The sequence below is a fragment of the Pogoniulus pusillus genome, chromosome 19 (genome assembly GCF_015220805.1).
Source record: "Pogoniulus pusillus isolate bPogPus1 chromosome 19, bPogPus1.pri, whole genome shotgun sequence".
Taxonomy (NCBI): Eukaryota; Metazoa; Chordata; class Aves; order Piciformes; family Lybiidae; genus Pogoniulus; species Pogoniulus pusillus.
Window position 1 is genome coordinate 12,895,905 of NC_087282.1, and position 14,093 is coordinate 12,909,997.

Genomic DNA, 14,093 nt, shown 5'->3' on the forward strand with positions numbered 1-14,093 from the left:
GCTTTGGTTTGAAAAGCCCTCTAAGATCATTGAGTCCAACCACGGAGCTAATACCACCGTGGCCATTAAATCATGTCCCAGAGTGCCATGTCCACATGTTTTTTCAACACCTCCAGAGATGGTGACTCCAACACTTTCTTGACCAGACTTTTCCAATGCCTGACCACTCCTGCAGGAAAGAAATTGTTTCTAATATCCAACTTAAACCTCCCCTGCACAATTTCTGGCCATAGCCTCTCCTTCTATTGCCTGATGCTAAGGAGAAGACACTGACCTCCACCTCATTCAGACCTCTTTTCAGGGAGCTGTAGAGAGCAATGAGGTCTCCCCTCAGCCCCCTCTTCTCCTGACTAAACAATCCCAGTTCTCTCAGCTATTCCTTGTAAGACTTGTTATTATTTAAATTACTACATAACACACAGCTTTATCTCACTGTGGAAAGTGAGATATATACAAACTCCCACATTGATGAGGCATCTGGATCTCAAGCTCACCCACAACTCCACAAAGCCAGGAGAGGGCCCAAGGTAATACACCGTTCCACAAGCACTTCTTCCAGCCCTTCCTCTGCCAACAGCAATTCATTTCCCTTCCCTCACAGGGAAGATATGGACAAGGCAAAGGCAGGTCATTTTTAGTTTTCCTTCTTCTTCTGAGAGCAATGCCCTCTACAAGTTACTGCTACACTGAAGATGCAGTGGTTCTGTGCCTCAGAAGCTACTGGATCAGAGCAGTAAGATATGTGTATGGCAAAGAAACAACTCTTGGGAAAAGAGACTCAGATTAACAGTCAGTTACCTCTCAAAAAACATCAGCCCTAGAACTTTGGTAGCCTCCAACTACTCGGCTATATGCAAAGGTATAATTCCTTTTTAATACACCCACTTTGCCCTGCTATACAAAATGGGAGGCATCAGAGTTGGGGTGCAGAAGATCTGAATGGCATTTTAGCTATCTTATTCTCACTTTGGTGTTAAAAATCTGCAGTCCTAGCCAGCAATCTTATCCTGCTATGTAAATCTTTTTAAACAGAATGCCTTAGTCAAAGATTACTATTGTTAGGCCATATCAAATCAATGTAGCAATTTGCCATCGGCATATCTTGATCTAATTATGTTCTGGAAAGAATCGAAATAGATCTAAAGAAAATTCAGATAATGGAACAGGCAAGACAAGAAAGGGAAAGGAGAAGCATAAACAAAAGATAAAAGAAGAACAGAGAATAAAGGATAAAGCTCTGAGATACCAAAACAGAAAAAAAAAAGGACTGAGTGATACTGAAATTGTGGGGGGTACGCACAGAGGCATCTTATAGAGGAAAAGCAGGGATTAAAAATGTTACCATCATCTAATGCATCCCAGGAAATGAAATGCCATTCACTGAGATGTGAAAACGGTGTGCTTAGGAGTCAAACAACATGTCTGGCCTGAAACCTATGAGCAACTAACGTTCATCTGTGCTAAGACAGTGGATTTCAAAACTTCTCCCTCCTATGGCTCTGACACAATTGAATTGCTGGCATAAAACTCACAAGCAGGCCAAAGATTCCACAGATACTTCCAGCAGGGGAATCGTGTTTAATTTGGATCATGTTCAGTGTAGCTCTTTGTTCTTTTTAGTACACAACAGTACTAAAAATTCTGTGTGCTCCCAAAAATTACATGACAATTCTTTTTCTTTCAAGATGAAGGGAACAAGAGTCTGTTCTGCTTGATTTTTAATGTCTATTTTTATAAGAAAACACCAACTACAGAAGGTATTTTCCACGTCCTATCCCATAATACAACTTTCCTCAGCACTCTCAGGATCATAGAATTCTATGATTCTATGATCCAAAGGATTAATAATCTGTAAATATAGCAAAAATAATTTACATATAGCAAAACCAATTATCAAGATTTTGCTACAATTTCTTTCATCCATCAAAAAAGCCCAAATCCAACCACAAGAGGAACATCTTTCCTGTCTTCAAGTACACACTTCGAATCCTTGAGTGCTGGAATTAGAAGGGATGTGTGAACCCAAGTAGTGTCAAAATACAAAGGATAGTGAATGAAAACCCACACCTTTGTAAAGGGAAACAACTCATTGTAATTTGCACCTCTTTTGCAAGAATACCCCTTGACAAATAGCTCATTGCTAAGAAATCCATTCAACATAAATATATATCAAATTCATTCTATGAATTGTACCTAGACAACCACACAGAGGCAATTCTCAAGTCAGAAGGTGTAGTTTCGCTCTCCCAAGTTACATAAAGCTCTGTGATAAGACATAAAACCACTTTAAGAATATTTTTTTCTCACTGGGAACACTTACTCTGCTCCACAGAGCACCCATGTGTCTTTACAGAACAGCATAAGGGCAGTTCTGATCCACTAACCCAGATGTTTCTCCCTGCTGCTTCCCCTTACTTAAGCTGCCCCCACTGAAAACAGCACTTCCAGAGGAAAGAGCCCAGCCTCCCAAACAGAGAAAGGTTGTCTTCAGTTTGAAACAGAAGCCAACAATATTACCAAGTCTAATCAAAGACTTCTTTTCCACTACTTATTACAGTCATTTTCTTTGTACTTCTGACACCATCTTTGTTGGGAAGATTTATTGTCTGCTTTTTAAAATATATCACTTTGCAAGGGACACCAGATGGAGAGACCTCTGCACACCACTCTGTATGGGAAGAATGTGAACATGTGCAATGCAGTTAGAGCCTTAATTTCTCCCAGGATGGAAAACTACTTACAAACATCAATACGGAGGGGAAATTCTTGCGGCAGTTCTGTTCTAGACACGCTGTTTACAAGGTGTCTGTATTCTCAAATTAGTGCCTGACAATTACTCACACTGATTCTGCCTCTTAATTTAAGAAGTAAAAATGAGATAGTTTTTTATTTAAGTATCTGTGCAATTAGGAGAGGTTTGGGGTTTTTTTTATTTGTTGATTGATAATGCATCATGAAATAAAGTTTTCAGACAAGAAATCATCTGAACACCAAACTTTGTTGTTATATTAACCAGTTTGTCCTTAAAAGAAAAAAAAAAAGTTATATTTACTATATTACAAATACAAGGGACTGTTGCATCACCTTACAGTACTGGAATTGCTGCTGGATATCAGGGAAGGGTAATAGGATAGATAAAAGTTCTCTAAAAGAGAAAGCACCAGAACTGGCAGAAAGGTGGGGTGGGTCAGCCCTTCATTTGAATGTAAATGTAATTATGAGGCAGGCAGTTAGGCTGACGTCAGGCAAGATCTTGGTAAACCATTACCACCAGCACCTGGTAACACAGTTGGTAATAAAAGAGGATGAAGTAGAAGATTCCAAGCAGAGGGGCATTATTAGAGAAAAAAACAAGCACCATTCTTTTTAAACAGCAGAAGAAAACAGGGAAGAACAAGATGTTGTGACAACACCTTTACAATCTGGGACAATCATGTATGTGAGTTCCCTTTTGGATAAAGAGACCAGCATGTATCCAGGGGCTGCAAGGTGCAGCAACAACAACCTGCCAGTGCAAAACTTTGTGTCTACTCCATCTTATTCTGACTACATGGGATACCATCATATGCCAGCTCTGGACAGCCACAGCCAGCCTGCAGGAACCTGGGGATCTCACTATGGCCCACAGAGGGAGGACTGGAATGCTTACGGCCCAGGACCCTCCAGCACAGTTGCAGCTGCACACATCAACGGCTCATCCCCGGGACAGGTCTCCTACAGTTCTGCTGATTACAGCTCCCTCCATCCCACTGCATCTGGGGGGTTACCTCCTGTAGATACAATTAATACACAGCAAATCTCTCCGAACAATCAAAAGCACAGCTCTTATGAATGGATGAGGAAAAGCGTGCAAGCTAACACTACTGGTAAGTGTCTATTCCACTTCCAACCTCAGAAAGCATCTTCTGCTATCACTGATCTTAGAAATAATTAACTTTCCTTGCAGCACATAGGTTGGTGGGTCATTTATGACAGTTATTTAACCTACTGCTGTTTAATGCTCTTTTCACTAAATTTGCACTAGTTTCACTTTCATGGCTAAAGGCTTTATGGGGTTCCTAATGTGGGATGGCCACTGTGTTTAGATGTGGCTGCATCTCACTCCAGCCCAGCAATCTTTGCTCTAGAAAGCATTCTGGATGAAAAATGTGATAGATTGAGAGTGTTCTGGAAAAAAGAATGCAGCAACATTTAACAGTTACAGGTAAAATTGCTGCATAACCATGTTATGCCAGAAGCTAAATAAGAATAAAAAAATCAGGTTGTTACTTTTTTTCCCCCTCAATACTTTCAAAGAAAATGATGTGCTCTGATCCAACTGTAGCTGTAATGCAATTTGCTGTTGTTGTTCCCATGTATTTGGTTTTTCTACCTAGATTTATTAGGGGAGAAGAAATACTCCTAGAGCACTAATCTAACTCAAAAGATCAACACAGACTGTTGTCGTTGTAGACCACATCTCTCTTCAGTTAAGCTCCCTTTACATTTAATTTCAAATCAGTTTTATATACTTTTCCCCTGCACTAGAATTTTGCAGCTTGCCACAATTACAAACCACTTTCTTGCAAGTCTCACTCATTGCTGTGCCTGTTTTTGTCACAAGCTACGTGCCAGATGAACCTTGCAGTGTATATTCCCCAAGGTGTAAATTGGGTGTAGCAAGCTTTGATAAATCTATTGTTAAGGTTAAAAGTAGTAAGTGTGTGCTAGAAAGCATCAAAGAAAATGCTCTTAAAGAAAGAGGAGTAATTACAATTGGAGTGATCTAGGAAGACACAGAAAATCTGTGCTGCTGCTTGAGACACAATCCTCCTTCAAATGGTTATTGCTCAAGAGCAAAATTAGCCTGGTTATTGTTTCTTAGTTATAAAGCAGATTAACACTGCTTTCCCACTGTTACTAAATCTCAACTGCCCAGTGAAGGTGAAGATATCACAATGTCACCCTTCCACTTGGAGCCTCTACAAAGGTCTTCAAAGTCAAGCAGATTTATAGTCTGGCTTCCCCCCTTCTGTGTACTAATGTAAATCAGCAGTAACTTCATTAACATCTTTGGAGATTTCCAGGTGTAGAAGTTATGCAAGACTCGAGTGTAGATCAAATTCAACTAAGACCACTGAATGTCTATAAGGCAACCCTGTTCCTGTCATGTTGGCACTGGATTTTATATGTTAAACATCTAATTCCTCCTTGCTGCACAGACATGGAAGCTCCTGGAAGGCTTTCATGTGCTTACTCAACCTCCCTGAAATACACAATTCATGAGAATTCAAAACGTTTAAATTCATTTCTAGTCTGAAAAGCAATTCCAGGGCATTTACAGACATGCTGAAATGCTTTATGAACTGCAGTGGACAGGTGAAACAGGGCCTGGCATAGGTACATGTCCTGAGGCCTTACATTCCTAGAGACCAGTCCTTTGAAGTGTTAAAACCGGCTCAGGACTTCCCACAACTGGGCTCAAGACATCACCCCAGCTTATTAAAGAAAAGAAAAAAAGAGTTGGGAGAGAAAAGCATGAATGTGGTTTTATAAAGCAAGAAAAGTTGCATAGGGTTTTGGCTTTTTGCTGCTGTTTTAAAAATACTGATAACTGTAAAAACAGAAACATTTTAATACTGGCACATTAAAAGTTGTGAAGAATGAAAGGAAATTCAAACAAATAAGGCCAAAATTATGCATGTAAAGGCTACATATTAACTTCTCAATGCTTTGTCCAGAAGATAATGTAAGGAAAGTTATTTGATGGCATTACAGCCGCTCTTTGAAACAGGTTTGCTCTTTCTTTTCCTCAACGCCATTGTATTATTTGTGCTATCAAAGTAGCTCCTGGCTTCTCTCTTTCACTGTTATCATTGCTTAATACAGTTCAGTGCTCTGAAATTTCAGAATTACAGCTCTAAACTTTACAAACAAATATATACATAAAGGTCTGCAAGTCTCTAACTTCACTAGTGGCATGTGCTCACATGGATGTACATGACTAGCATGGACTAATAGAGAGCAAACCAAATCTAATTAATCTAATTAATCCACTAAAATACTGTTCTAAAGAGAAAAGGAATTGTTTGTAGGGTCAGGTGTTAATGGGATTTTTTAACCCCCTCTATTAAATATGCTACATTCTGATTTGATATTCACATTTATAATTTTGTAACAAAAATTAAACTGCAGGAAAAGTGAAACGAAAAATCTACCAGGCCAAGTCAATCCTCAGGATAAAACATCATGGAGACAGAATTACTGTGTCCTTTGACAGACAAAACATGATTAGAAATCATATATCCTCTTCCTAACTCACGTCAAATACAGACACTGCAAACGTATGAAGCGATAAGAAATTTGGAAATAGAAACATCACAAATGGGCTGGTAAAGATGTCTTCCCAAAGAGGCTAAGAAAATCAGATGGAACAGCTACAGAATTCCTTACAGTCTGCTCCTCTCTTCATTAATAACCAGTGATAAAATGCCCCTTTAGCTTCAGTTATGTGTGAGCAGAATTTCAGAGTGATTCATTGTTAAGAAGTGTGTAACCAACAGTGTAAAACGTGTATTTCGTGAGGCTGAGTAAGCCTTCACAGCACAAAACACACCCAAAAGAAGGTATCTGAATGAGATAGGAAACTTCACCAAGGAGTGACCCTTCTCAAGAGGGGATGGACTACCAGGGATCTGAACAAAAGGACAACATTTTTTTTACACTTTGCAAGATCAGCCTCAGCTTTTTTTTAACTGCAGTCAACACATTTCATGTCTGTGTTTAAACAAGCAGTGATGTCCACGTAATTCAGATTACATCATAGAAATACAGCCAGAAAGCAAACTAGAAAAGGAGGGAGGGCAGGCCTCTGCTCTAATGCTAATTTATTTTGCTTTGTGAACTGGTTGTGACATCTATTTTCCACTGGCCTACATTGTCTGAGGTTTTGAGGCCTATCTGTCATATTGAGGCAACAGGACCTTTTAACACTTCACTTTGCTTTGATATGCAGTCTTGTCTCTTCCTTCTCCCTCTTTTCTTCAGGAGTTATATTGCCGGAAAGGGTGATGATTTTCACAGCAAATAAAGAGGCCTTCTTCCAGCTTTATTGTCTTCAGAAGAAATGCTTTGTGAATTTTATGACCAAGGGGAATGGGGAAAACTATTCCTTTTCTCCACCCCTTCAAATCATGGTTATATTTGCTGATCATAGTGAAGCCGGAATAACCCTGTTGAATTTTAACTTGTTTTCAAAGATTGCCTTCTGAGCCTTCATTTTAGAGGAAACCTGAATATCTAAACCACTGTTAACATTAAAACTATCACTCAGAGCAAATCTTTGAAAGCCAACGATTTGTGCCTTCATAAAAAGTAAACTTAGTTTTGATGATTTGGCTTAGTCTTGCAAATTTAGGCTGGAAATGTTGTACACTAGAAGTCAGCATGGCACAGGATTGGGGAAAACATCCTTTAATTGCCTGTCTTAAGCTACGTCTACCTCTAGCCTTCAGATAAAAAATATCAGTCTACTCTCAGTGCTGGTCCAAATCTAAGAAGAAACGAGTCAAAAATATTCCTTCATCTATTCCTGCCCTTTTATTCCTCTGCTAAGATGAAAGAGTCTGACATTTGTTTAGGGCTTGTAAATTCCAAACCAATTGGCTTGTGTTTCTGAATGTGAAAGGGGTTCTTGATAAGATCTCCTTGTCGCTCCTTTGTGTGGCGTGTGCTTCATCTTAACACCTCAACGGATTTTAGGGAACCACTTTAAAGGAGTCTTTGTCCTACAGTTTGTCCCAGAAAACTCACATCAAAAAAAAAACTGGGAAGATCAGAAGAAAAAGGAAAACTATCTAGCTGCCGGTTGAAAGTGCAAAGGAGAACAGATATCACTCTCCAGCTTATTACATGCTGAACTGTTTAAAAACCCACAAAATTAGACACCTTCTAACCATCAAGTAATGCTTCTCTTCACAGTATTCATCCAATATATCCAAGAATATTATTTCTTTGATATGTTAGAGAGAGGGTGATATTTAAATCCTTTTACAAGTATTTTATTGCCTCATCTTACAAATTGCTAAGTGCCCTCAATCGGAAAGGGAAGTCCTACACACTGAGTCTTACACCCAGCAATACTTCACTGGCACTCAGCAGCTGGTGAGACTCCACCTTTTGGAAAAAAATTAATTCAAATCATTATTCAATTATAAGCTCATCCTGTGGCCACACAAGAAAGTGAAAACATTTCTACTAGGGTGTTTCTTCGTGTTAGAGGTGAACTTTTAAAACTCAGAGAATTAGGACATGGTACAACTGAACCTTGGTCTTGAGATGCTATGTATTTATGCCTGCATATATATGGAAGTCATTTGAGTGAGCACTGAAACGAAACCCCTTGGAGAGCAAATATAGCTAGCACCAAGAATGCAATACTGTGAAATATTTAAGATGCTTCAAGGTGTTTTTCACTCAAGAGCTTTAGATTGAAATGTATGTTTACAGAGAGAGGAATATAAAGAGGGAAGGACAGTCACAATAACCAATACTCACTCTGCACTTTGCATTCCTTTTCTGACATACACAAAACAAGCACTCTGTGGATTAATTCTATGTTTGCAAAATGTTTGAAAGTTGCTATAGAAATTTAAATTCAACACATTAATAATATTTCTTTCTTAAACAGGTAAAACAAGAACAAAAGAAAAGTACCGAGTGGTTTACACAGATCATCAGAGACTAGAATTAGAGAAGGAATTTCACTGCAACAGATACATTACAATCAGGAGAAAGTCAGAGCTGGCAGCAAATCTGGGACTATCTGAAAGACAGGTACAGAGAGACTATCCACCATCTGAGTAACACCCTTCACCAGAAACTCCAACTGCTCGGGGACATGGGCAGCATCCACCTTACGCATCCATCACATGGCTTCTGAGCATATCTGACACAATATATGTACAAATACCAACTAATCATGGAATGGTTTGGGTTGGAAGGGACCTTAAATATCATCTAGGTCCCCTGCCATGGGACACCTTCCACCACAGCAGGTTGCTCTAGGTCCTGTCCAACCTGGCCTTGAACATCTCCAGGGAGGGGGCATCCACAGCCTCCCTGGGCAACTTGTTCCAGTGTCTCACCACCGTCACTGTAAAGAAGTTCTTCCTTATGTCCAACCTAAATCTACCCTGCTCTACTTTCAAACCATTGTCCCTCATCCTATCACAACAAGCCCTTGTAAAAAGTACTTCCCCAGCTCTCCTGGAGCTCCCTGGAAAGCCACTATAAGGTCTCCGTGGAGCCTTCTCTTCTCCAAGCTGAACAGCCCTGGCTCTCTCAGCCTGTCCTCATTAAAAAAAACCAAAAGAGTAGATCTTCATTGAAGTGTTTATCAAATTTTATCTCTTACTTAAATCATTATATGTGCCATAACCAGTGTCACCTATTTGTGTTTCTTTTACTCAACACAATGAATAAAACAGTGAACAGTAGATCAAGGGAGGTTCTTCTCCCCCTCTATGCTGCCCTACAGAGGACATATCTGGAGCACTGGGTCGAGTTCTGTGCTCCCCAGTTCAACAGATAGGAAACTACAAGAGAGAGTCCAACAGAGATTCCAAAGATGCTGAGGGGCCTAGAGCACCTCTGTGAGAAGGAAAGGCTGAGAGCCCTGGGGGTTTTGAGCCTGGAGAAGAGCAGCCTGAGAGAGGGTCTGATTAATACTCAACAGGAGCTAAAAGGAGGAGGGCAAGAGGATGGGCCTCTCTATTCATGATGCTCAGTGGCAGGACAAGGGGCAACAGGCACACTCTGGAACCCGGGAGCTTCTGTTTGCAGATCAGGAGAAACTCAGCGTGAAGGTGCTGGACCCCTGGAGCAGACTGCCCAGATAGATTGTGGAGTCTCCTCTGCAGAGATTCTGCAGAGACCCATCTGGGACATTGTGATACTGGGCAAGTTGCTGTGGGTGACTCTGCTTTAGCTTAGAGGTTGGACTGGATGATTCCCAGAGGTCCCTTCCAACCCCCACCATGCTGGAGTTCTGGGATTCTGTAATATCCTAAATCACCATGCCAGAGAACACACAAAGCAGAAGCTCTGCAGCCTGCAAATATATTAACTGCTGAATCCAGCCCTCCTCACACAACAGAACTGTATTGGTTCTGCTGCAGCTGGGGAATAAGAGAAGATTTGGTGATACTAAATAAGGCATCTCACACCTTAGCAACCACATTTATTGTCCCTAGGTAAATTTAAGCAAGTGATTTCTTTTTTTAAAATGTTGCAACCTTTTGTTCTTGCTCAATACACACCTAAATTAGTCTCCTCTTTCAGTGGCCTCCTCTGCTTCAGCATTCAGTCTGTGCTGAACAGACAGAGACCCGTTGAGGATGGAGGTATAAGAAAGCACAGACAAACAATGCCATTTTAGGATCAAGTATTGTTTATAAATATATCATACCACAATGACGTTCAATCCCAGACTCAAACAGTAGATAGAATAACTCTGCAGACTCTAAGTGGGCCCAGAAAGCAATTATAAAAATCAAGTCTGTAACTGATAGTCTTAAGTTTGTTATACAGCAGGATGCATCTGCACTGGAGAGTTCAAAGAGCATTGCTATTATGAAAGATGCAAAGCCTGCACCTCAGTGTTATGCAAGCTGGCTGATTTAGAGCACAGACATGCCTGGAATAACCAGCAACACTGCATAAAATCAATTTCCTTTTACGGAACTGTTTTTCTTAAAGCCATCTGATTTTTGACTGCTGAATTTCCTTCAGGCATAATGTAGGAAAACCACATAATCTACCTGCATTTCTACAGGATTCATGACAAAGTGAAATGCTTTTTTATTTGGCCTTACTAGTAAGGTCATTAAAAAAACCTATGGGAAAATAATACTGACATTTTCAATATATACTGTATTCAACACTTCATAGAATGTTACAAAAACTGTCAAGACAGAACACAAAAATTAATGATAAGGAAAGCACAAATGGTGTTTTCTACTCATCCACACTTTCATGTGAGAAAAGAAATAGCGATAACTTCAACTAAAAGTAGATTTCAAACAGCCAGGAGTCTTTACACAAGCCTGAGAAATTCACTGTCAGTAAGTAATGCTGATCTTTCTATGCACATGCCATAGCACACAGGTAGCTGTGAAATATATAGACCAATCACAGAAAAAAATCCCAAGCTTCCAGAACACGTAAGGATATGTATTCCAGTGTTTGAAGGGGGCTACAGGACAGCAAGAGAAGGACTTCTTACAAAGGCATGAGTGACAGAATAAGGGGTAATGGCTTTAAAATGGAAGAAGCTGGACTAAGATTAGATATTTGGAAGAAATTCTTTCCCAAGAGGGTAGTGAGGCACTGGAACAGATTGCCCAGAGAAGTTATGGAGGGTCTAAGCCTTAAGAATTCAAAGTCTCTTTGGATGGGGCCTTGAGAAACCTGGTCTAGTAGGAGCTGTCCATGCCCACAGCAGGAGGGTTGAAACTACACAGTAATTAAGATCCCTTCCAGTCCAAACCATTCAATGATTAATTTGTATTTGTACATATACTGTGTCAGATATCCTCAGAAACACACAAAAATCACTTGCAACATAAACAGGAAAGGAGAACTCTTACTCCTTGAGTTTGAATTAATGTGTAACATATATGATTTTAAAAAATATAAATCTATAATCACAGCTTCCTAAAGCCTGGCACACACCACTCTAAAAGCTTAGATGATTATCTGGGTGGACCCCGAATTTAATTGTGTAAGTTGATTACTAAACCTACAAGATCACTTTACCCCTGGTCTAAGAGATGAAAGCCATTTTCTGTTGATTGTGGTGCAGAAAATGAATACAGATTAACCAAACCGGATACGGATTCAATGTTTTGAGTTGTGAGTTTTTGGGACATTTTTGTTTGGGTTTTTTAATATTGCCTTTTGGTTTTGGTTTTGTTTTGTTTGTTTCAGTTTTTTATGTTTGATGGGTTTTTGACACATCCCTATTTTCTTTGCTATTCTTAGTGTACAAAGTTGACCATAGCTTTGAATTAATCAGCTTTCATTTCTAACACCACAGGTGAAAATCTGGTTCCAGAATCGCAGAGCAAAAGAAAGAAAAATGATCAAGAAGAAAATATCTCAGTTTGATGGCAGTGGGGGCTCAGCTCAGAGTGACTCTGGTTCGATTAGTCCAAATGAAATCTCCAGTTCTCTGTTCCCCCTACCACATGGGATAAATGGATTACAGCCTGATGACATTCAACAGGTCATAGTTTCATAATGAACAAAGGAAGAAGGAAAAGTTAAAAAAAAAGGCAACACATCTTCTCTTGAAAATTCCACTTTGCAGAAAGCTGTTTTCATTTACCTCTCTTCAGAGTGCTGGTTTCAAAGTATAGGACCGAGGACTATGATCAGAGTATTGTAACTATTGCTGAAATTTCAGGGGACTTGTGCTGCTCAGGTTCATCACTCCAAATCTTTGAGCAGCAGGTAATTTGCTTCAGACTGAGACAAAGGACACAACTGAAGATTCAGTAAGCATAGTTCTAGTCTGATCATATATATATATATACATGCACAGAATTGATTGTAAAGTACTATTGCATACAGGATAAGATACTGGGTGTATTTTGTTTGTTACAGTTTATATCATTAGAGTGAGCCATAGACATTAATAAATATTCACACTGAAGTGTCCTGAGATAAATGCCCCTTTCTGAACACAACAAAAACCATCTAAAACACTTTAAAACAGATTCATAGAATTGTTTTGGTTGAAATAGATCTCTAAGAGCATTAAGTCCAACCATTAACCTAATACCACCATGATCATTAAACCATGTTCCAAAGTGCCATATTCATATGTTTCTGGAACACAACCAGGGATGATGACTACTTTCCTGGGCAGCCTGTTCCAGTACCGGACCACTCATTCAGAAAGAAATTTTTCCTGATATCCAACCTAAACCTCTCCTGGTGCAACTTGAGGCCATTTGCTCTTGTTCTGTTGCCTGATACTAACAAGAACAGACCAACTCCACCTCACTCCAGCCTCCTTTCAGGGAGTTGTAGAGAGCTATGAGGTGTCCCCTCAGCCTCTTCTTCTCCACACTAAATCCCAGTTCCCTCTGCCATTCCTCATAATACCTAACAGTGCTCCTATACCAAGAGATTTAATGCAATAACTGATATCTTCTTTGCCCTGGTCTAACTGCAGCCATGCATGCCCATCTCCTAAGCTTACAGGTCTACAAGACCACACCAAACCTGACAGGATTTGTTTCACGGTAAGAAATGCCACATATATCAGTAGCTGCCAAATAGTTTGGAGGAAGAGAAGTATTGCTCCAGTCTTCAGTGAGTGCACAAATTGCTGCTCAGCAATAAAATGGAAAACAAAGCTGTTTCTGCCAGCAAACCACCACAAAGCAAATAAAGAATCTATTTAATGTCTCTAAACCTTCCAAGTGAGATATACTGATTATTTTCCATGACACTTATTTTGGGCTAAAAGCAAGAAATTTCCCAAAGCAGCTGACACTATTTCAAGCTGTTATCAAAGCTCAGCATTCACACCATCACACCAAGCATGTAACAAACAAAGTGTTCACTTCGTGTGCACTCCTGAAAGAGCACAAATTAAGGAGAAACACACTCACAGTGAGGTCAGCTTTAATTATTGGTCCACATTGGCAGGTGAAGGCAGCAACAGCGTGTGGGAGACAACTGATGAGGCTGGGGAAAGTAGAAAGAAAACCCAAGGCACGAAATGGGATCTGAGCAAACTGATCTATTTGAAGATGTACCTGCTGACTGCAGGGGGGTTGGAGTAGATGACCTTTAAAGGTCCCTTCCGACCCAGAGCATTCTATGATTTTAAATGAGACAGTTTTAGAAGTCAAATGGGAACTTAACCGGGCTACAAAGCATTTAACATCCACCTTTCCAATAAAAAGTGTTTTCCTTTTTCATGATCTTAATTTCTTTCCACCATGTCTATTTTAAATAGCTATTCAAAACACATCTTAATAAAAAAATTAGGGGAGGCAGTCTCTTCATTGCACTAGATATTTAAGCCCAAAGCCTCTATT

The 14,093-nt window shown here is 39.8% G+C and overlaps 1 protein-coding gene and 1 long non-coding RNA gene across 2 annotated transcripts in view; one reads left to right on the plus strand and one right to left on the minus strand.

Moving 5' to 3' along the window:
• Positions 1-14,093, minus strand: part of LOC135183688 (uncharacterized) — a 41,497-nt gene that overhangs the window by 22,832 nt on the left and 4,572 nt on the right. The window lies entirely within an intron of this gene.
• On the plus strand, positions 3,295-12,686 carry LOC135183686 (homeobox protein CDX-4-like). The gene is made up of 3 exons (XM_064158882.1): positions 3,295-3,866; positions 8,669-8,814; positions 12,077-12,686. The coding sequence occupies exons 1-3, from the start codon at positions 3,434-3,436 to the stop codon at positions 12,278-12,280; spliced, it is 783 nt and encodes a 260-aa protein (XP_064014952.1). The 5' UTR covers positions 3,295-3,433; the 3' UTR covers positions 12,281-12,686.